This window comes from Rana temporaria, chromosome 8 (assembly GCF_905171775.1).
Source record: "Rana temporaria chromosome 8, aRanTem1.1, whole genome shotgun sequence".
In the NCBI taxonomy this organism is placed as follows: Eukaryota; Metazoa; Chordata; class Amphibia; order Anura; family Ranidae; genus Rana; species Rana temporaria.
The window spans coordinates 174,222,234-174,247,004 of NC_053496.1; the positions used below are offsets into that span (position 1 = coordinate 174,222,234).

The following is a 24,771-nucleotide window of genomic DNA, read 5'->3' on the forward strand; positions in this document are numbered from 1 at the left end:
ACAGAAGATCAGCATTTCTCTCCCTGACAGGACAGGGAGCTGTGTGTTTACACACACAGCTCCCGGTCCTCGCTCTGTAACGAGCGATCGCTGTGCCCGGCGGCAATCGCGCCCATCGGGCACGGGAGTCGGGGGAGCCTGCGCGAGAGCCGACGTATAGCCATTTGCTCTCGCACAGGGGAGCCGACCTGCCGCCGTAAAACGACGGCGGCTGGTCGGCAAGTTGTTGAGAGGTTGATGCTGGGAGGCGAGGCGGGGCTTAAGAGCACATGACCGCCGTTATTGGCTGTCACATGATTCGAAAATGCTTGATCGCAGCAATCTGGAGCTTTTGGTTAGGCGCCATAAGCACGCATGCTCTCAGCACTGCACTTTATGCAAATATGCAGCCCCTCGTGCCAAGGCGCTGCATATTTGCGTGCGGCCAGCGCCAAGGGGTTAAAAAATAATCAGTTTAAGTGGTATTAACCGTAGGAATTTTTACCTACAGGTAAGCTTCTAATAAAGCCTACCTGTAGGTTAAATGAATATCTCATAAACATAAACCATTTAGGAGATAGTCAAGGCAGCAAGTCAAGGCAGCAGTGGCCAATGATGTCAACGGTGCATGCGCTCAGAGGGAACATTATTTGTGCTGTTCCTTCAGAGATCTGTGCCGTGGCTCCTGCGCACATGCACGGGAGTGATGTCATCACGTGAACCCGGAAGAAAAATCGGGTGAAGATGGAAGCCTCTATAGCAGTGACTGCACACCGCTGGAGGGCTTAGTTTCAAGGAAAGTCTTTCAGAGTGTGCTAGTATGCAATGCAAAGTTTACACGGTTTTATATTGCACATACAAACATTTTCTAGGCAGATTATATATATATATATATATATATAAAAAAAAAAAAAAAAAAAAAAAGAAGGGGGAATGGCATCCAGGGTCAGTAAAATGACAAAACAAGCGGTCCTTAAATTAGAATTTTTCTTCTTTTGTAGTGGTTTAATTTTTTAAATGATTTTTACAATGCTAAAATAATTTTAGTACAAATCTAGATCACCTGAGGATTTTTTTATTAATTTTTTTAACATTTTTTAATTTTATAAAGAAAAAATAAAATGAAGGGTGCAATTATATAATACAGTTTTTATTTCTTGAAATGCAAGAAGTCACTGTAAATAAATACTACCGATGCTAGAGTAAGAATGATCCCCCCCCAAACACCCAAAAACCGAAGCAAAGAACGCCCTCCCGCGCAACCCCCCACCCCACCCCCCAAAGTCTGTACAAGTTGCTTCCCGAATATGTTGAGCCATCAGAATCGCGATTAAACAAACTTTCAACTGTTAAGAGAAGAGGAGACAAGTTCCAACTACGGTTATGAGACACCAAACTACCCAAAAAAGGAGAAGCTTAGCAAGAAATGTAGAATTTTTCGTTTCCGGTTTAATGGCAGAATTGTACAAGCCTGCGTCAGGTAGGCTTTCATGTTAAGGTAAACTGGTATTTTGTTAAATTTATACAATTTAACTTTTCCAACTTGCTAACCGGAAAATCAATCAAGGAAAAAAAAAATTAAAAAAATTAATTATAGCATGTGTATAATTTTTTCCTAGATAATAAAAACTAATACACTGCACTAGGTAAAGTGCAAATATATGATTGTTAAAATACAATGTACTTTTTTCCCCCCAATATGGTAACATTTTTTTTATAGTAATCAAACTGAATAAATTAGACTACAAAAAAAAAAAAATAGCACATGTTTGATGGTAAGAAATACAAATAATTCCTACCATCATACTTAACCGTTTCTCAAATAATCACTTGTGTCCATGATATTTAAATAAAAAAAAAAAAAATTGCACTTGAAAGATTCTGCTCAAAATCAACCATATATTTTGTGATTTATGGAACTCCATTCAAAAAAAAAAAAAAAAAAAAAAAAGATGAAAATCCCCCATTTAAAAAAATTATAATTTGGATTTGATTGGCATTGAATGGTGTTTTTTTTTTACGATTATTAGAAAAAAGGATGCTGAAGGCCTATACAGTATAACTACGCACGGGTCTTGCGAATGGATGATTTTTATTTTTCTCCGGACCGATTATGACAGCGCCGTTCGGTCGTTGTTGATGTGAAAGGTTGATAAATGTGATATTGCGTTAGTACAGAGCATGATTTCTATGTGTTCTACCGCTCGGTATCGCTAAAAGCACAACCCCGTCCACCCCCCCATCCCCCCCTACTGTCCTTGGCCTCAACTGACAGGGGGGACAACTTTTGGCTTGTGAATTTTGCGGTGGATGATGAGGCCCGGCCTCTGGGCGAAACACTTGCCGCATTCGGGGCACATGTACGGCTTCTCCCCCCGGTGAAGGATCTGGTGGTTGGTGAGGTGGGACTTGCGCCCGAAGCACCGCCCGCACTCCTGGCACAGGAACGGCTTTTCGCCCGTGTGGATGATCTGATGCTTGGCCATGTGCGACTTCCGGGAAAAGCACTTGCCGCAAATGGGGCAGGGAAAGGGCTTCTCGCCAGAGTGGATTCTCTCGTGCTTGGCGCGGCCCGATTTGTCTGTGAAGCATTTGCCGCATTTGGAGCACGGGAATGGTTTCTCTCCGGTGTGGATCCTCTCGTGTTTAATGAGATCGGCCTTGTACGTGAAGCCCTTCCCGCACGAACAGCACTGGTACGGCCTTTCGGTCAAATGGATCCTGACGTGCTTCATCAGGCCAGAGTTGTCCGTAAAGCATTTGCCGCACTCGGAGCAGATGAAAGGCTTCTCGCCCGTGTGAGAACGCTCGTGCTTGATCAAATAGGATTTGTGTGGGAAGAACTTGCCACACTCGCAGCACTGGAATCGCTTCTCGTCCACGGGAGTCTTCCGTCGGCGGACTTTGGGTTGGGGTGGGGGCTTGGGCTGTGGTGTCCTCTTCTGTCTGGGTTTAGGCTTTTCGACGTAAAACCCGTCGAAATTGGGATTCAGGACTATGTTTCCCACCGTGTGTGTAATGATTTCAGGGGAGGATCCCCCAGTGTTGGATAGATCAAGGGCTTTCTCTGTGCAGTCCTCCGGTTGTACGTCTATGGTGACTGGGTTATCTTCCTCTTCCTCGTCCTCCTCATCGTCCTCTTCTTCCGGAGAATCCTGCACTACGTCGTTCTCCATGTCGCAAGATAAGATCAGACAGCCCTCCGCGGTCCGACGGATACGGCGACCATCTAGTGGATGCAGATAGCAAAAAAAAATAAAAAATTAGGGTCAACTCAAGTCAAGAGATCACTTACATTTAACCTCATCAGATAGCATTTGTCATATGGTCAAAAAGGTGAAGAAAGCCATCAAACCATGCCTGGGTGGCCAAAACATTTACCAATGTAGAGTAAATATCATTACAAATGCCAACCATGCTGAGCAGGGATGTAGCACTGTAACTCTATAGAAAGCCAATCTGGTTGACCTGAAACCTGATTCCTACCACACAAGTAGCGTTTAAACTTTGTAGACAACCTTGGAAAGCCAACCTGATTTACACAAGACTGGCCTATGGCCATTGCTAAATTTCTACTGGTTTGTAGGCCACACAGCTCTGCGAGAAATGCCAAAACTCATGTTGGCCACTGTAAAGACTTATTTCGGTCCCATGCTGATCGACCTGCTCAGCATTCTGTTGCCCAGGCAACATAGATACACTTTGGGCTCAACCTTCTGGCTTCCTATGGGTCTTGGGAGGCCTGACTGTCCAGTTTCATGGCAACATGACCACATCTGGAATTTTCTAACACTCTGTGTTCTACAGCTTGGTAACACCTGTAGCATACCCCTCCCTTCTTGCCTTCCATTGGCCTTTTGTCTGCCGATACTCAATTTACCTTCGCCGACCCTGAGCCCAACACTTGTAATAGGTCTCTCCATGTGCTCCTCTAGCTGCTATTTTTGTATCTCAAGCCTGACCTACCTGTTATCGGAATCTTGCCCATTTACGGACCATGTCTCTTGCCTGCTGCCTGGACCAGGACTTTTGCTTGCTGCCTGCATTGACCATATCCCTTGCCTGCCACCTGGACTGAACTTTTCCGACTGACAGTCCATGGGGGTTATTTACGAAAGGCGAATCCACTTTGCACTACAAGTGCAAACTACAAGTGCAAACTACAAGTGCACTTGAAATTGCACTGGAAGTGCAGTCGCTGTAGATCCGAGGGGGACATGCAAGGAAAATAAACAGCATTTTAGCTTGCACATGATTGGATAATAAAATCAGCAGAGCTTCCCCTCGTTTCAGATCTATCCCTCAGATTTACAGCGACTGCACTTTCAGTGCAATTTCATTTCCTAATATTTTTATTAAAGTTTCAAAAGAATACAATAAAAAAAGAACATCTTTTGTCATTGCCATGAAAATAGACATACAAGTACGAGTGATTGAAAGCGAATATATAACCAACATTCACTACTCTCTTGGGTCCATATACTAGAACTGCCAGTGAACAAGATCCAAATCAGAGTTATCTCAGGACCTCCTAACTAAATTTCCAACTGGCCTCAGGGATCCAGTGCAATTTCAAGTGCAAGGTGGATTTGCCTTTCCTAAATAACCCCCCCCCCCCCCCCTCCATGTCTCTTGTCTGCTGCCTGTACCAGTACTTGCCTACTGCCATATCACTCTTTTGCTCGTTGCCTGAACCGACCATTGCTTAATCACCAAACTTGTCCCTTGCCTGCTGCCTGGATCGACCTTCTCCCACCGACAGACCACATCTCTTGCCTGCTGCCTGTACTAGTACTTGCATACTGACAGATCACGTCTTTTGCTTGCTGCCTGGACTGACCATTATTTGTTAATTGACCCGGTCTCTTGCCTGCCGTCTGGACTGATCCTTGCCTATTTACAGACCGGGCATGTCTGTGCTGCCTGGACCGACCCCTTGGCCGTTTACTGACCCCATGTTTGCCTGCTGCCCGGGACCTACCCCTTGCCACTTTACTTTGATTACTCTCCAGCTGAGGCACATGGCCTGCCATCCTCTGAGGACAGCTGTACCTTCCTGAACCACAGGTAGTGTTGTTCTACCCTTGCTCAGCTCCAGCTAACTGGCCAGATAGTGTAGCATCATGTAGTAACACCTGGAGGAAACCCAAGTACTCATAGGTCCGTTTGCCTTAAGGGGATAATGGCTGCTATAGTTGAAGCTACACTAACCAGCTATACCCGCTGATCACTTGTACAGCTGATGTTGGGCAAGTCTTACAAAGCTACAAAACATTCTCACATCCAATAAACAATCCCACCAAAATGAAAAACCACAAAGGATAGGCAAAAAAAAAAAAAAAGTCAAGTGAGTAAGCTTCCATCTACAATGACCACATTTTCTATGGAGACCCAACGAACACATGGGACAGGGACAGTTATACTAAACAATATACATAAAATAGCACCACCACAAGAGGCTCAACTGAAGGCCCATGAACTGTTGGCATAATTTTTGCAGACAGAAGTGTCTAGATTATTCCAGATGGAACGATTAGGAATTTTTCAAGTCTACTGCTCATCGCTTACCTATGCCAATATCCGGTGGATACTCTTCCTCTTTGATTGTCACGTGAATGACTTCATCATCCGCCCCTTGCTCTTCTTTCTTTTCTTGTTTGACAAAAATCTTAAAATCGCCTACGTGCTCGTCCTGTAGATTTCAGGAAATAAAAAGGCTTTGTTAATACAGATTATCAGAAGACTCGAGGTCTTCGATATCAGAGACTTTTACGATCTCACATCATGTGAAGGAGAATGGTCTAAGGGTCCTTTCACACGTGCGGACCGTTTTTTAGATCCGTTTTTTATCATCAGTTGATCCGTTTTTCATCAGTTGTCATCCGTTTTTCAATCCGGTTTTTTTTTTGTTAGAACTTTATTTTTGTTACATATTTTGATGAAAAACGGATGTTAGCGGATCGGATGTTAAACGGATCGTCCGCTAACATCCGTTTTTCGTCCGTTCCGTTTTTTTGATGGAAGAAAAATTGGGTTTTCTTCCGTTCAAAAAAACGGAGCTTAACGGAGACGGATGTTAACGGATGCTCATCCGCTAACGTACGCTATCCCATTGGAAAGCATTGTGTGATAGGTAGGGGGCGCTATTTTAACAAAATATGTGTCTTGGCTAAATGACAAAAATAATGTTAGACGAAAAATCTATTCGATAGGTGATAGCAATTACAAAACTCATGTGATATCAATTAAAAAATAAACAAACACATATCAACCAAAACTAAATTGCAAAGACCTAGTTAGATCAATAGTGAAAGAAAAAAGATTCACAAGAGAACCTCTATTGGAAGAGTGATGTGCTCCCAAAACCATAAATCAAAAAAAATATATATAATTTTAGTGATGATGATAATGTCCATATATTTCTATAATAGTGGTGAACCACTAGTAAATACAGGAGTGAATCTTTGCAATGGTCCAGAAAGTAAACATGCAATCTTCTCATGGACAGCAGTGCTTCAAAATCCTTCCACCAATTCCGCAAAACGACACCCAAAAGTGTAAATAATAAATGCGCTTACCAAAGCGCTTTGACTCCTTTAGCTAAAAAGAGAGTCAAACACGCTTGTGCAGTTGTTAATGTCTGCAAACATATAGTGCGTCCTCCAGTGGTTGACACAGGCAAATCTTCTCCCAGTAATCTCAAGATACGCTCCCAGTGTAGCCAATGTAGTTCTCAATAAATGGGAACACGAAAGCATTTTTTCTAACCAAAATCAGTCTTTATGTTTCTACCGGAGATATATAGACGATGTGATCCTTTTTTGGGAAGGTTCAGCTAGTAGTTTAAAAGTTTTTCTTGCCCAGATGAATGCCAACAAGTATAGCCTTAAATTCACAGCTGAGACTAGTATGGAGACAGTGAACTACCTAGATCTCACCATTACAAAAAATTAAACCATATTTGAAACAAAAACATACTTCAAAGCAACCGATAGGAATGGCTTTGTGCCAACTACTAGTTGTCACCACCCCCAGTGGGTAGGAGCCATTCCTAAAGGCCAATACATGCGTCTCAGACGCAATTGTGCCACACAAAGGGATTTTGAGGCACAAGCAGAAGTATTGACAAGTAAATTCCTAGAAAAAGGCTATTCTGAAGCAAATTTAAATAAAGTATTGACCCAAGTGTCTGGAATGGAAAGAGAATCTCTACTTATCACCAAGCCAAAAAAGTTATTTGAGAGCCAAGTTCCTTTCATCTCAGGATTTCATCGACAATATCGTCAGGTAGAGATCATATTTAAAAGGCACTGGCCACTACTCCTTAAAGATCCTGACTTGATGACATTGATCGCATCAAAACCAAAATTCATATACAGAAGAGCTCCGGGGCTTAGAAACCGGTTAGCCCAAAATGTACCAGATCCCCCCAAAAAATTGAGTACTTTCCTAGATGGCTCTGGCTTCCATCATTGTACACGCTGTAAGGCCTGTCAGACTACAAGAAAACCTGGAGCCATAAAGAAAAGAACACATTTTCAGTCTAATGTAACTAAAGAAAAGTTTAAAATCAAACCATTGATCACCTGCAATTCTGATCATGTCACCTACGTCCTGGAGTGCCCTTGCTCGCTCCAGTACGTGGGTCGTACCACTCGTAAACTTAGAGTGAGGATAAATGAACATTTAGCGAATATAAAAAAGAAATTTCCAAATCACAGTGTGTCTAGACACTTCGAAAAATATCATCAAAGTGATCCATCTCTCTGTCAGTTCTATGGAATTGACAGGATATCAAACCACTGGCGGGGCACTCATATGAGAAGAGCTATCTCTCAGAATGAGACCATGTGGTTGCATAAGCTCAGAAGTATGCAGCCCCTGGGCCTTAACATCGAACTCGATCTCAACTGTTTTTTATCTAATGACTGAGCCTTGTGCATGCTCCTTCCTTGATGTTTACACAGTCCAATAGGTCCATCTTTTCAATCTTTGTATCCTTAATTTGGGGCCAATAATTTGTATTAATGTTATGGTCTAGATTTACCACATTCATCCATGCGAGTCAGTTTGTCAGGCCAATTCACCCTTTTGCGGGCCCCCTTTATCTCTCTCCACATATATATATAATATAGTCATATGTGTAATATCACGAATATATATTATATATACATATATATATATATATATATATATATATATATATATATATATATATATATATATATATACACACACACACACACACACACACACACACACACATATATATATATATATATATATATATATATATATATATATATATATATATATATATATATATATATATATATATATATATATATATTTTTTTTTTTTTCCTTTATGGAGCAAACTAGCTAGATATATATACTTTATCATTTTTTGACAATGGGACTTAATAAGATTTTGTTGTCTTTAAATTTTAAAATACTCCAACATATTCTGCCATACAATTTGGTGTGTTTCTCCTAATGAATTATAGGGTGCCATCTTGTGGATTTTTATTAGAAGACAGCCATTTTTCAATCCAATATATCTTATTATTTATTTTTTTAATCGAATCGCCGTCATATGTTTAAAATTACATTCTCATCGTTCCTTAGATAGAGATTGAGGAGATAATTTGTTTAACATCAGGAAATAAGTTATTTATGATTAGATATTGTTGTTAGGCAATGTCGTTTTTTTCATTAACAAATTTTAAGATGTAAGTGCTGAAGCCAACACTGGGACTGCGCTGTGAATGGCCAGAATCTGTGTCAATCATTTTTCTGTCCTTCCGTTTCCCAGTGTCTTGATACTGCGCTGCAATTGGCTGCAGCATCTGTCCATCAGCTTCGGCCATTTCCGGGTTTCATTCTGACCGCAACCGCGCTGTAACTGGCCAGATTGTGTGTCAATCAAGGTGAATACTTCCGGTTTCTCCAAAACAAGTAAACGTGACCCCAGTGACCAGGCACGCCCCCCTGAAGACGTTTATACGAAACGATCGTCGGCGGCGTAGCCTGGTCACGCTTTTTACTTACCTCCCATCATCCGACCCTTGTGAGCTGGCGAGGCGAGAGGAGACACACGCCACACGCAAATTGAGGTTGCTACCTCCTCTATTTAAAGGCCCGCAGACCCAGTGCCGGGATGGGCACCTTTTAATGTAAGTGGCCACTTGGCCCATGATTTGTTTTATTATTTTTAAAATAAAAACCGGTTGCACTATGGAGTTTTTCTGTTTTGTATTCCATTCTTGAGATTACTGGGAGAAGATTTGCCTGTGTCAACCACTGGAGGACGCACTATATGTTTGCAGACATTAACAACTGCACAAGCGTGTTTGACTCTCTTTTTAGCTAAAGGAGTCAAAGCGCTTTGGTAAGCGCATTTATTATTTACACTTTTGGGTGTCGTTTTGCGGAATTGGTGGAAGGATTTTGAAGCACTGCTGTCCATGAGAAGATTGCATGTTTACTTTCTGGACCATTGCAAAGATTCACTCCTGTATTTACTAGTGGTTCACCACTATTATAGAAATATATGGACATTATCATCATCACTAAAATTATATATATTTTTTTTGATTTATGGTTTTGGGAGCACATCACTCTTCCAATAGAGGTTCTCTTGTGAATCTTTTTTCTTTCACTATTGATCTAACTAGGTCTTTGCAATTTAGTTTTGGTTGATATGTGTTTGTTTATTTTTTAATTGATATCACATGAGTTTTGTAATTGCTATCACCTATCGAATAGATTTTTCGTCTAACATTATTTTTGTCATTTAGCCAAGACACATATTTTGTTAAAATAGCGCCCCCTACCTATCACACATTCACTAAATTTAATGAGGTATTGCCCTCTTATATTTTTAGGGGAGCAGCTTTATTTTCCATTTTATTGTAAATTTCAAGTCTATATGTTCCACATTCCTTTGGCGCGAAAATTTATCCTCAAACATTGGAAAGCATTGCAGTCCGTAAACGGACGTATGAAAAAACGGACGAACGGTCCGCACGTGTGAAAGGACCCTTAGCCGCCTGACCCTCAGGCCTTTTTCAGGTGCTTTTGTTTACATGTAAAAAATCTGTAATTTTGATAGAAAATTAGTTGGAACCCCCAAACATATATATTTTACTATATATTTAAATATTTATTTTTCGTTTTTAAGCTGGGGCCCTAGCGAAAAAAAAAAGGTGGGTTTTGCAATTTATGTAGGTTTTTCAAACTGAATTTTTTTTTGGGGGGGGGGGGGAACCCCACACACACAAAATACATAACCCAATTTTTTTGTAAAATATACGTTACGGCGAGTAAATAGATACCCAACATGTCACACTTTAAAATTACGCACAACTGTGCAATGGCTACAAACTGCTCTAAAAAATGTTGGGGTCATCGCTCCTGGGTTACCATAGCGGAGAGCCAATCCCAGCTTTGCTCGGCTGTCCGGCCAGCTGACGGACGTACTGGCTGGACACTCGGGCAAGCCCGAGCAAGCTACAGAGGGTGGCAGGAAAAGAGAAGGGGTAAAATCCTCTCCCGCTGCCTGTAAAAGCAATCCAGCGGGTAGTTAGCTGCTAGAATTGCTTTCCTAGAGCTGACCACCAGCTCAAAAAAAATAATTAAACAGTACTGGGATGATGCCTGCAACTGCAAGCATAATCCCAGTATAACTCTTGGAAGACCAGCAACGTACGGGTACATTGCTGGTCAGCAATCAGCGCTCCACCCAAAAGGGGAAGCTCCGCTCGTCTTCCTCCCCACCCTCCCTCCACTGCCATATTTAGCACCTTTTGAGACGGAAGCGGATACCTGGCTTCGACAGGTACCTGCTCCCACTTTCGGCTCATTTAATGTCAAACCCCTCCTAACATTTCTTCTTCAGCCAAACAATTCTCAAAGTTCAGCACAAGCGCAGGAGGAAATTGGTGGCAAAGGCTTCACTGCCGGTTTCCCGTAGTCACGATGGCTGCGCCGGCATCAGATAGCGTATCAAAAAATTTACTTGGGTGAGGACACAATGGGATTCCTGAACAGGCAAGTGCCCTAATATTAAAAATCAGCAGCTACAGTATTTGTAGATGTTGACTTTTAATTATTTGGGGGGGGGGGGGGGGGGCTGTAGCCCTTCTTTAAGTGGTCATTCAAAAATAAGATTGTACCGGCGGATAATGGAAGATCGTGTAGGATTCAGAGGAAGTAGAGTACCCACCTGATAAAACCGTGTGACACCATGACGAACGTCTATACAGTCCCGGGAAAAATGAGGATTGGGAGATTCCTCTTGTGAAACTACGTTACTGGATCCATCTGTAGGAAAAACACACACACACACACACACACACACTGACTGAATACATTGTTTCCATGCGTTTTATCAAATGATGGGGGGGGGGATCTAGGTGGACTCTCCAAATTCCCCTCTTACCTGACGAGGAAACAGAGTGGTGATCCTGGATAACCTCTTCTTTGTAGTCATCGTCAGACCCCCATACCTGCAGAGAAGAGGACAACCTGGTGACCTTTAATCATGACAACTGTGCTTCACATATTTCAATACTGCTCCTAGCAATGTCTTTCCCTATTTAGAGTTGGCACCAGATCTTCTGGTCTGGACACAATATACTTTCAGGAATCTTAGATCTCATCATAAATGGCTCAGAACTGGGAACTGATCTCCAGAACTGTGTCCTCTGTATGCTCCAATCGCCACAACGGTCAACCAGTTATCATTGTCCTACCATAAATCAAGCTCAGCAAAGACGCCCCGTAATTCCTGGTACAACTCACCTCTCCAGTCAGCACCTCAATGATCTTGTGGGTGACTTCTAAGATCTTCTGTTCCTTATTATTCTTATTAACCAGAGAGAGAGGAGAAGGCACCGTGTCTGGGCTCTGGCTCCTGCTCCATGCACTCGAAGTCTGGCTGCGGTTTCTGGAGGTCAGAAGCTCTCCTGAGGTCTTCCTCAAAACTATACAATCCTGGCAAGTAAAAAAAATGAATAGTATAAAATATACAGAAGGACGACATCCCAGAATCCTCCTCACCTCTCCGGTCAGGTGTGTGTTTTATTAATAGAGATAAGAGTGATGTCATGTGACCTCCCAGAATCCTCCTCACCTCTCCGGTCAGCAGGTAGATGATCTCCAGGCTGAGGTTCAATAACCTCTCGGTCATCTCATCCCTTTCCTCGATCACATGACTCTTCTCCTGGTTTCCCTTTTTTGGAAGAGTCAGGTCGATGCATTCCATGTCGTCCTGGAAGAAGACGATACATTTGCTGGTTTAGACATTGGAGTCACTATATGGATAAAATGACATTAAAAAGGACGGCGTTTTATTTTTATAATTTGGACAAAGAAGATGATTGTGTTTGTAAAACATACATCATTATCATCAACACTTTATGTACAGAGGGGGGGGGGGGGAGAAAATATAGGGGTGGGAGAATCCCATCCTCACCTCCGAAAACTTAGGAAGGGGAGGAGGATCATATCAGCCATAGCCAAGACTGAGCGGGTAGAGATTGGAACTACAAATAGTGTAAGTGCCCAAGTCCATCTTCATATCCACCTTCTGTCCGTATTCCCCTGCACAGGGGAGGAAGGGGGGCACTACACTAGGGGCCAACCAGGCACTCTTGCAATGCGCATGTGCCCAGGAACATGGTCACAAGAGCTGAACCCTAACTCATCCACACCCTGCTCCTTTACTGTCCAATCAGCAACCCAGGGGCGCGCAGCCACTTCACTGGAAGTCAAGGACCTGGCTGTGCTGTCATGGTCACAAGACCAGCCACACAGATCTTTTTTTTAAGTTTATTAAAAGTCAGCAGCTACAAAAAGTGTAGCTGCTGGCTTTTAATAAACAAACACTCACCTGCTCCACGGGTCCAGCGACGCGCCGGCCAGGGCTCCGCTCCTCGCCCCATTCTTAGTGTGGGCACCCGGCAGTGACAGCTTTCGGCTTCACGGCCGGGCACCCACTGCGCATGCGCGAGCGGCAGTGTGCATGCGCGAGCGGCGCCGTCCGATTGGACAGGCGCTCACCTACAGGGAGGGGCTGTGAAAAGGCGATTAAGCTATTCGCCTTTCCAGCCCCTCGGCGGAAGGAGGAAGTGGGACAGGAAGTCCCCTTCTCCTGTAATTTTTTTGGGGAGGGAGTGGGGGACTCCCTCCCCAAAAAAAATTACATGCCAAATGTGGCATGTAAGGGGGCGAGGAGTGGGTTAAGCGGAAGTTCCATTTTTAGGAATTTTTCATAATTTAACCATTTCAATACCAGACACTTGTACGCCTTCCTGCCCAAGCCAATTTTCAGCGCTGTTGCAATTAGGAAAGACAATTACGCAGTCATGCAATACTGTACCCAAAAACATTTTTTATCAATTTTTCCCCACAAATAGAGCTTTCTTTTAGTGTAATTTTATCACCTCTGCTATTTTTTTTGAAAACTTTTTTTTTGGGCGAAACTAATTAAAAAAAAAAAAAGGGAGAGAGAGAACTAAAAAAAAAAAAAATAATTAAAAAATAAATAATCGCAGAGGTGATCAAATTACACCAAAAGAAAGCTCTATTTGTGGGGAAAAATTTATAAAAAATGTTTTTGGGTACAGTATTGCATGACTGCGCAATTGTCTTTCCAATTGCAACAGCGCTGAAAATTGGCTTGGGCAGGAAGACGTACAAGTGCCTGGTATTGAAGTGGTTAAAAAATTATGAATAAAATAAATCCCCCCCCCCCTCTTCTAAATGTTCTGTATTTTTTTTTTAAAGACAGAATATTTTTTTCTTTTATTCCCCCATCTTTCTAAAAAGGATTTTTTTTTTGGTTTCTGTTAATTCTTTTGGTAAATACGTTTTCAATGATGTTCACCGATATGGCTGCACTGACGGGCACTGATGAGATGGCACTGATGGGCATCACTTGTCTGATCCATGTTGCCAGTCAGTGCCCATTTGTGGGCACTGATTGGCATATATTGGGCGCATTTTTTGCATATGTGGATGGCCATGGGGTACGTCCACATGTTGGGGGCTTCCTTGGTGGCCCTGACGGCTTCCCTGGTGGTCCAGTGTGGGCATCCATGGGGGGGGGGGGGCTGCGCCCCGTCAGGAGAGCCGCCGATCAGTTCTCCTCTGGCACGAGTGAGAAAAAGCCGATTAACGTCAGAGGCTCTTTAACGAGATTGGTGTAGCGGTGTGTCAGACTGACACACCGCACCACCGATCACCGCGATGGCCGACACCTGACATTTCAACAGGGGTGTGTAGACTTTTTATATTGTGTGTGTGTGTGTGTGTGTGTGTGTGTACACACACTATTTTTATCTATATATAAGAACTAGGTTAGCTTTTAAAAAAAAAAAAAAAATTATATATATATATCTATCACCATTTTATTATACATACACAATATTTTTATAATTGCACAATTTAAATAAATAATGTATACCACATCCCAGTCGATTCCATTATATATATTTCTCCTCATCGTACACATTATAATAACGATGGGATTTATCTCTCGTACCACATCCGAGATGATTAAAAATTATGATAAAATACTGTATATAATTACAATTTTTTTTATTATTTATAAAAGTAACAAAAAAGGTATATATATATATATATATATATATATATATATATATATATATATATATATATATATATATATATATATACACACACACACACAATTATTATTTTAATATATTATATATTTTTTTTAATGTTTAATAGCTAACCGAGTTAGTGTGTGATCTAAAATTATATATATAATTTTATATCTATCACACATACTAATTCGATTAGTACATTTTTTTTTTTATGTTTAATAGCTAATGTGTGTGTGAGATGTGATGTGATGGTATGTGTAATATATATATATATAAAAAAAAAAAAAAACACAACACACACACACATACACACATTTTGTTATTTTATAAAATTACTACATTTTTTTTTTTTTTTAGTATATACATTATTTTATCATAATTTATAATTATCTGGGATGTGGTACGAGAGAGATAAATCCCATCCTTATGTGTGCGATGAGGAAATCTTTCCCCCTATGATGGGTGGAGAAGGGATGGAATGAATGACTGAACACATTGGGGAAAATTATTCTGAACACCCCCCCCCCCCCCCATTGCAAAGTGTGATTAGAGTGTCAGCTCCTGGGATGTATGGTGGGCTCCTGCCCTGTGTCCCCCATACAGGGAAAGCTGTCACCACACACAGGGAGGAGGTGACCCCTCCCTCCAGCCTGATCACACACTTCATTAATAATAAAAGAACATCCCCCTCCACTTCCTCAGCTCCTCTCACCCTCCCATCATACAATGCATGCAGAATACCTGCAGCCTCCTCTTTCTTCTTCCTCCCCATCCAACAGCCGAAACTCCTCACCCCGGAACTATTGCTTCCGGGCACCTGGCTGAAACGCAAGGACCGGAAGCGCACGGCTTGGAACGCAGATGGTGTGTGTGTGTGTGTGTCAAGAAAAGAAAGGGCGGAAGTGGCGGGCGGCCATGAAGAGTGAGGGCAAGCGAGGCGGAGCGACTCAGAAGCGCGGAGGCTCCTCCCAGCCGCCCCGCCCACGCCGCTATAATCCTCTCAGAGAGGGAACCCCCGGACTCGGAGAGAGAGCGCCGGAGAGAGACGGTGACCTGAATCCTTATCACTCATTATCTACAATAGTGATTATTGTTACCCGTTTTATAGATATATTTATATACATTTAGATATATAAAATCAAAAAGTAAGAGAAGACACTATTTATACACCAATAAAGATGAATTTGTGTAACCATTAGCGTAATATTTTAACGCAGGGGGGGCGTGGTTACACAATACCAACATGCTGCGAAAAGGACAGCATGACACACCCAAAAAATGATATTTCAGCCTGGTAGGCGGAGTCTTCCCTTTACAAGCCTTGTAGTGTGATCTCCCCGCCATAAATTCACAAATCTGTTTCCCGAACAGCGTAAGCTTTACGTGATCTTGCCCTTCCCCCGTTATTTTACCTACGACTCAGCACAGGGATAGTGGGAACACCCCAAAATGGGCACAGCGGGTGTACAGACCCAGGAAATCGGCACAAGAATGGCGGGAACCCTTCACAATGGGCCCAGGTGTACAGACCCAATGGGAACCCCTCATAATGGGCACAGCGGGTGTACAGACCCGGGAACTCGGCACAAGGATGGCGGGAACCCTTCACAATGGGCACAGCGGGTGTACAGACCCAATGGGAACCCCTCAAAATGGGCACAGTAGGTGTACAGACCCAGGAACTCGGCACAGGGATGGTTAGAACCCCTCATAATGGGCACAGCAGGTGTACAGACCCGGGAACTCGGCACAAGGATGGCGGGAACCCTTCACAATGGGCACAGCGGGTGTACAGACCCAATGGGAACCCCTCAAAATGGGCACAGTAGGTGTACAGACCCAGGAACTCGGCACAGGGATAGTGGGAACACCCCAAAATGGGCACAGGTGTACAGACCCAATGGGAACCCCTCAAAATGTGCACAGCGGGTGTACAGACCCAATGGGAACCCCTCAAAATGGGCACAGCGGGTGTACAGACCCAGGAACTCGGCACAGGGATGGCGGGAACCTCTCATATTGGGCACAGCAGGTGTACAGACCCAGGAACTTGGCACAGGGATGGTGGGAACCCCTCATAATGGGCACAGCGGGTGTACAGACCCAGGAACTCTACACAGGGATGGTGGGAACCTCTCATAATGGGCACAGCAGGTGTAAAGACCAAGTGGGAACCCCTCAAAATGGGCACAGCAGGTGTACAGACCCAGGAACTCGGCACAGGGATGGTGGGAACCCCTCATAATGGGCACAGCGGGTGTACAGACCCAGGAACTCTACACAGGGATGGTGGGAACCTCTCATATTGGGCACAGCAGGTGTACAGACCCAGGAACTCGGCACAAGGATGGCGGGAACCCTTCACAATGGGCCCAGGTGTACAGACCCAATGGGAACCCCTCAAAATGGGCACAGCGGGTGTACAGACCCAGGAACTTGGCACAGGGATGGTGGGAACCCTTCATAATGGGTACAGCGGGTGTACAGATCCAGGAACTTGGCACAGGGATGGTGGGAACCCCTAAAATGGGCACAGCGGGTGTACAGAGCCAGGAACTCGGCACAGGGATAGTGGGAACCACTCATAATGGGCACAGCGGGTGTACAGACCCAGGAACTCCGCACAAGGATGGCGGGAACCCTTCACAATGGGCCCAGGTGTACAGACCCAATGGGAACCCCTCATAATGGGTACAGCAGGTGTACAGACCCAGGAACTCAGCACAGGGAGGGTGGGAACCCCTCAATGTGAACCCTTCAGTGTCCACCAACCACTTCTGGGTGGAGGGACCCTCTTAAATTAACACGGTGGCGGATCGCCCTCATACAACGTCTACTGCCCGGAGTAGTTCCCGCCAAAAATATGGGACGGCTCAGAATCATAAAATACCATCTACACCCCAACACAGAGCAGAACCAATCAGCTTCTAGCTTTCATTTTTAAAGCTCAACTGAACAAGCTGAAGAAAGAAGCCGATTGGTTGCCATGCACAGCTGCTCCAGTCTTTGTTCTCCAGCAAATCTCCCATTCAGTGTCCTCAGATGGTCAGATCCACCAACAAGGACTAATAATGACCGATTCCTCGGTACTCCGACCCCTCCCACACAGCATAACAGGCGCAGAGCGTGCAGCCAAGTAACAGACAACCGGAGGCACCATCTCTGAACTTCACTGTTTAATAAGCAAAGCTGACTGAGAATCATCAGAGCTCCACAGAAAGACATGATTCAGTCTAATAACCCATTTACAGTTTTTTTTTTTTTTGCACATTTTAGGCCTAAGGCTTAGTGAAAACAACAATATTTCCCAAGGGAAAGAACCCGGAGAATAAAATGGTGGTAGTTAAAAAAAAAAAATTCCCCCTCTCACCACCGTTCATCGATCCTGGATTTGAGTGCACACAAATATTACCATTATATTTTAACAAAAAAATTAATATATTAAAGTTGAGGTTGTGTTGAGTAAGTAGATACCAAACATGTCACACCTTAAAAAATTACAAAATCATGTAAAAAAATAAAAATAAAAAACCCACACAGCAAAAAAGAACAGAAACCAAAAAAGTTGCAAGTTTATACGTTTTTACATTTATAAAACATTTTAACTTGGTAAATCCCGAGTTATATTATGGGCTCCCTTGTGCGCGCACACACACACGCCGCAGGGATCCAGCAGTCCTCCATCGGGGAACCCCACCGCCTCTGTGCGTGCGCAAGTACGAGAGATTGCAAACTGCCTCCAGGGAACTAGAAAGCCTAACTGCAGCTTTGCTATAACTTGAAATTGTTTTGGAGGTCATCCGCCTGCCTCTCCACCTTGGCCAATCAGAGGAAGCTTTGTATTCATCCATAAAATACAAAAGCTTCATGTGCACGGCTGAGCAGCGTTTTGCCCAACTTGATTTTTAACCTGGAACTGGACAGGAAGTCCTCATATTAAACAGGCCAAACAAACCACTTAAAAAAGGGTTGCACTGCAAGAGCGCTGATACTTAACCCGATACCTGCGTAAAGGGGGGGGGGGGGGGCAGGGAGGATCGGTGGGGCAGTTACAAGCACCAATCTCCCTGTATACCTTTTAATAAAAGCAGCTGAAAGCCGCGGTAGTGAGAGAAGGAGAAGCGGCTTTCAGCTTCTTTATTAAAAAGGTATACAGGGAGATTGGTGCTTGTAACTGATCGCACCTTCCTGGGGCTCCCCGAGTCTGCTCTGGTCCTCCTCTGTGCTCCCCCTCCATGCTCCTCCAGTCCCCCGTGTCCTCTTCCGCCCCCTCGGTGTCCTCCATGCTCCTCCTCCGTGCTCCCCCAGTCGTCGTCCCCCCCCCCCCCGTGTCCTCCTCTATGCTCCTCTGCCCCCTCTGTGCTCCTCCGTCTCCTCCTCGGTGCTCCTCCAGGCCCCCCCTCCCCCCGTGTCGTCCTCCATGCTCCTCCTCCGTGCTCCCCCAGTCGTCCCCCCCCCCCCCCCATGTCCTCCTCTATGCTCCTCTGCCCCCCCCTGTGCTCCTCCGTCTCCTCCTCGGTGCTCCTCCAGGCCCCCCTTTGTGCTCCCCCAGTCGTCTTCGTCGTCCCCTCTGTGTCCTCTATGCTCCTCTGCCCCCTCCAGGCCCCCCTTTGTGCTCCCCCAGTCCCCCTCTGTGTCCTCTTCGGCCCCCTCTGTGTGCTCCTCCAGGCCCCCTCTGTGCTCCCCCTCCACGCTCCTGTGGTTCCCCTCCTGTGTGCTCCCCCACCTCCTCAGTACTCGCCCTTAGTCGCCTCCATACTCCTGTGTCCTCTTCCGCCCTCTCTGTGCTCCCCCTTTGTTTCCTCCTCTGTGTTCCTCCACCCCCTCTGTGTCCTCCCCCTCTTTGCTTCCCTCTGTTATCCCCCTCTGTGCTCCTCCGCGCCCCTCTGTGGTCCCCCTATGTGTCCTCTTCCACTCCCTCTGTGCTCCTCCTTTGTCTCCTCCCTGGTGCTCCTCCAGGCCCCCCTTGTCCTTTTCCACCCCCTCTGTGTGCTCCTCCAGGCCCCCTCTGTCCTGGGCGCCCAAAATGTCGGCCTTCGGATCGTGTTCCGGCACTGCCATAATCACTAAGAGAAACAGGCAGTGGAGCCTTGCGGCTTCACTGCCCGTTTCCTACTGCTAATGCGCAAGTTGTGCGGCGCTTTGTGACTGGGCGGCTGTCTTCTGGGAGACACACCCAGAAGATAGATTGAGGAGGAAGAAGAGTGCCGTGGTATAGGAAGTGGCAGATTAGGAAGACTGCCTAGCAACAGGCATTTTTTTTTATATATATTTTAAAGAGCGCGTTTGTGTTATTTTTCTTTTTTTTTTTTTAGGGTGGACCTCCGCTTTAAACACCACAAGGTAAATGGGCAGGTCATACCAGAAGTCTGAGATGCCTGGGTCTGCCCCCTACAGCAGGGGGAGATGCCATGTCACAGACTGGTGGCGGGGAAAACAGAAGGTATAAGGGGGCCAACGTTTTATAAACCAAAATCAAGGATGGGGGGGGGGGGGGGGGGTGTCTGTGTACTCGTGGACATCGCTGGATAGAGATGGACCTCCAGGTAAGTTTTAGGGGGTGCTGGAGAGACAGTGCTACACTGTAGCAGAAGGCTTTTTACCTTAATGCATAGAATGTATTAACAAAAACCTTCTTATTTATTAATTTATAACTCCTTTAAGAAGGCAACCTATTGAATTGAAAGCCTTTTGACTTGTCATGTGACTTTGTGCGAGTGTCACATGTTGCATAAAATAGCATGGAAAGATGCTGCAGTAAACCAGGGCTAAAGCTACACTTGATTAAATATCATGAGCAAGTCTATTTTTTTTATTTTATTACAGTCCATCTAGTGTATATAGAACCTTTCCTGCTTAGTCCGTCAAAGTATCGTGACTCATGCGACTACAACCAGCATCGTGGCTCACAAGACTCCATAACATAGTCGCGGAATATACTTTTTCGGTGTGAGCTGTCAGTCTTACTTTGGGGGGGAAGTCAACGTTTTGTCCATTTTATATCGTCATTGGCTGAACAACGGCTCGCTAATGGCAAAACCGGTGGAAGTGGAGTTGGTGGATCACGTGTGGAGTATTTTTTCCTTTTAGCATGAACACTGAGACAAATCGACTCATTTCTAGATACTGGCTTTGTCAAGCCGACAGTTCAAGGGAATGCCATGTAACATATCAACTCTATAGACTCGGGTGTTGGCCTTTCCTCGGTTTCACATCCAACAAGCACAGTTACTTTACAGAAGGCGGAAGCCATTTAGTCTTTCCTACAGCCGAAGTCCCAGGGTTGCCATCACTGGAAGTTCTACTCGGCACGGATTGCTGGAGAGGGAGCAGAGGAAGATAGTTACCCCCCTGGGGGTTAGTATATTGGAAGGATTTCTCGCTATAGTGAACCTTCATGTGTTTAGTGAGGATGGACCTTTGCGTGAAGTTCTTCCCACACTCTGCACATTTAAATGGTTTTTCCCCCGTGTGGATCCTCTGGTGCTCCACCAGAACAGTTTTCAAGGTGAAGGCCTTCCCGCACTCCAAACAGGCAAAGGGCTTGATGCCCATGTGGACTTTCTTATGGTCAGCCAGGTGAGACTTTTGCGTGAAGCTTTTCTCGCACATGTCACAGGAATACGGCTTCTCACCGGTGTGGATGGTTTGGTGCTCCACCAGGTGGGACTTCTGGCTGAAGCGCTTTCCACACAAAGGGCACAAATAGGGCTTCTCCCCGGTGTGGATCCGTTGATGTCTCATCACGTCCGATTTCTTGGCGAAGCACTTTCCGCACTCCGAACACGGAAATGGCTTCTCGCCCTTGTGGGTCTTCTCGTGGCTGACGAGGATCGACTTGCGTGAAAACTTCACCCCGCATTCCGTGCATGGAAAAGGCTTTTCGCCCGTGTGAGTCCGCTGGTGTATGATGCGACTGATATTTTGGGTAAAACACTTCCCGCAGAACTCACAGAAGAACTCTTTGTTGCGTCTCTTGGAGCCTTTTGTGGAGGTATCCGGGACGATAGTGGGCTTAAAAGTATCTTTAGGTTGTTTAGGATTAGAATCTGTTGACCTGTCAGAACTCTGACCTCCAGGATGGACAGCTGGAGGAACAGGAAATCCACCTGGAGATTGTTTGATTCTCGGTTTTACATCCCAAGCTGGCATTTGACACCCCTTCATGTTCTGCCTCATTTGACCATCTAGAGGGAATCCATTAAATAAATGTAAATATTTATGTACAAGGCATTCCTCAGCCTATCATTTGCATGAAGATCGCAAAAAACAAACAAAAAAAAAAAAAATTTAGGGGCAGAACTGGCCATACTTTATGAGCAGCATTAAGGTAAAAAAATAAATAAAAATTTAGGGTTCATTACTGACCTGTTCTAATATCTGTAGGGGTCTCTTCCTTCAAACATGGTTGACTGCCCATCGAATACATTTCCTCTTCATCTACATTTTCGGTTTTAATAACGACCAGGTCATTGACCTAGACGGCGCACAAAACAACATGTGGTTGAATCATGTCAGTGGCACCTAGTCTTACCAGCAGTTCATAGGTTAATAAAAAAAAAAAATATAGGGACAACAAAGCGAGCCCTGGATATATTATTTTTCGAATCTGCCTATCAATATTTATGAGAATTCCCTCCCTAACACTCAAGGGCAATGGCGATACTATAAAAACAGGGTTTCTCAACCAGGGTTCCTCGGGCAACTTCTGCCTCTAGGAAATATCAATTTTGGTTTGACTTTTCCATTTGGCTCGAAAACTTAGGTTCGAAAAAATTATTACTCATAGGATTCCAACTCTACAGTCTAAAGCAGGGTTTCTCAACTTGGGCTTCATGGAACCTCAGGGTTCCTCCAGAGGTTGCTGGGGGTTCCTTGAGCAACTTCTGCCTCTCAGAAATATCAATTTTGATTTTCCATTTGGCTCGAAAACGTATTACTCATAGGACTCCAACTCTACAGTCTAAAGCAGGGTTTCTCAACTGAGGTTTAATGGAACCTTAGGGTTCCTTCAGAGGTTCCTGACAGGGCTTCATGGCATCTGGTGGAGAAGAGTCATCTAGACTTGGTTTGATGTTGGGCTTTAAACAAGCTTTCTGCCACTGTATCCAGTGCTGTGCTCTTCATCTTAAAAGGAACGTTCATTCTACAGACCAGTCTGCTGAAAATCCTTGATGGAACAACCACACAATCCAGTTTCACCATAGAAATTAGCCACGGAATGTTTCCTCTTGGGATGGATATACCAGAAAAATGTTCTTATTGTCTGGCTTTATTCATGGAGGTCGGTGGAAACCTTAATTTGCCCGTTAGGAGCCAAGCAGGGCTTGTTTTCCTAAATGGACACCACACAAAGGAAGGTTCGTAAAAGGGTAGTATTATAATACCAAAATGTTTTTACCTTCCCACCTTGTGCCTTTCCGTAAACTATTTATTCAAAAACTTCTACAGTTCAGTGTATTTCAAAATAGGAAAAAAAGAGAGAAAAACCATAATGTCATTTTTGGGGGGAGGGTCGATTTGGAAAGTACTTTGAGTCACAAAAGTTTTCTATTTTTCACATCACAACAGCTTTCAGATATTGGAACATGAAGTCCAAATGTGCAGAGTGCTCCACACCAAATGTAATCCTCCTCTCCATAGGTTCAGGAGGCCCGTAGGACATTGTTCTGAAGGTCTAGTTTTATTTCACTGTACAGATGTTCAGGAGGACCGAGATTCAGCGACTAGATAGACATGACATTGAGCCACATTCATGTTTAATGAGCCATGCTCAGACAAAACCAGCCTTACAGCCAAGCACCTATATTTGTGTTCGTACATTGGCCCAGGACCTGGGACTCAGACCATGAATAATTCTCAAACCAACATCCACAATTCAAGTTACCAACCTAATGCAATAGTTTTCTTGGTTTTCACAAACAAGTTCCTTAACCTCTTGCCGACCACATAACTCATACGTACCGCGGCAAGGAAGGCCTCAACACCCAAATGGAGTACTTTGGTGTCCATGGCAGTGGAAGTCACAGACAGCCCCCAGTCTTTAGTTATGATCAGGTGGTGGTGGGACGGGCTCCCGATCATGTGACGACCAATCACAGTGTAGCCCAAAACACGTAAAATGATACGGCTTATCAGTCAGATCAGCAACTGGTGCAAGATGGAAAGGATCAGCCGGTCAGGCTCTAGTAGACTTCAACAAAATGGCGGCCTTCTACACGCAGACTCCCTGTTGTGTAAATATGAAGGACATGGGTAAAAGGTGGCTTCAGCTCCTGTTCTCCAGTAGAGAACTCCTCAGATGTGTTTCGCCTTTTTGGGGCTTAAGGCGGAGTTCCACCCAAAAGTGGAACTTCTGCTTTAAGCACTCCTCTTCCCCTTACATGCCACGTTGGGGGGGGGGGTGTTTGGAGTGTGGGCTTTGTTAGGAGTGGGACTTCCTGTCCTACTTCCCCCTAGGCGACTCCTCCCTCTAAGCAATCTCCTGGGACATGCGACAGGTCCCAGGAGAACGCCTGTCCACTCTGGGAGCCCAGCGCAATTCGCGCATTCGCAGTGCGTGCCCGGCCGTGAACCTGAAAGCTGTCGGGTGCCCAGAGTGTGAATGGAGGCGCCGGAGGAGAGGAGTGACGCTCCGTGCGGCCGCATCGCTGGACCATGGAACAAGTAAGTGTCTGTTTATTAAAAGTCAGCAGCTATACTTTTTGTAGCTGCTGACTTTTAAACAAACATTAAAAGGCTGGAACTCCGCTTTAAATGTGAGGACGTGTCTGAGGAGTTCTCTGCAGGCGGAGAACAGGAGCTGAAGCCATCTTTTACCCAACTCATTCATATTTATGCAACAGGGAGTCCGCATTTGTGTGCAGATGGCCGCCATTTTGTGGAAGCCAATCACAGTGGTCACGTAATATTACATGCCGGAAAGGAAACAGTTTTACGAATGGGTTTACTTCTGCTTTAAGACCCAGTTGGCAGGAGGTGGTTAAGGTGGTCAACCATCAAACGCCATTCAAAAGGCAAGATATTGAATGGGAAATTTACAAGAGTCTGTCCATACAAAACAAAAGATCTACTAGAAGGTGGTCAGCTCGTAATAAAAAGGGAATGAAGCATACAAGCAGCTTTTCTTACCCCATTAACACTCTGGTATTGTACAC

The 24,771-nt window shown here is 44.6% G+C and overlaps 1 protein-coding gene across 1 annotated transcript in view; it reads right to left on the reverse strand.

The window, feature by feature from the left end:
* Positions 1 to 1,831: 1,831 nt before the first annotated feature.
* The window catches only part of LOC120909448 (oocyte zinc finger protein XlCOF7.1-like), a 34,238-nt gene continuing 11,298 nt past the window's right edge, over positions 1,832 to 24,771 (reverse strand). Inside the window, exons 6-11 of the mRNA XM_040321223.1 lie at positions 12,115 to 12,252; positions 11,784 to 11,975; positions 11,422 to 11,488; positions 11,206 to 11,303; positions 5,548 to 5,671; positions 1,832 to 3,208 (exon numbers count right to left, since the gene is read on the reverse strand). Coding sequence (XP_040177157.1) covers positions 2,244 to 3,208; positions 5,548 to 5,671; positions 11,206 to 11,303; positions 11,422 to 11,488; positions 11,784 to 11,975; positions 12,115 to 12,252 — 1,584 coding nt within the window. The 3' untranslated portion in view covers positions 1,832 to 2,243. The remainder of the gene's footprint in view (positions 3,209 to 5,547; positions 5,672 to 11,205; positions 11,304 to 11,421; positions 11,489 to 11,783; positions 11,976 to 12,114; positions 12,253 to 24,771) is intronic.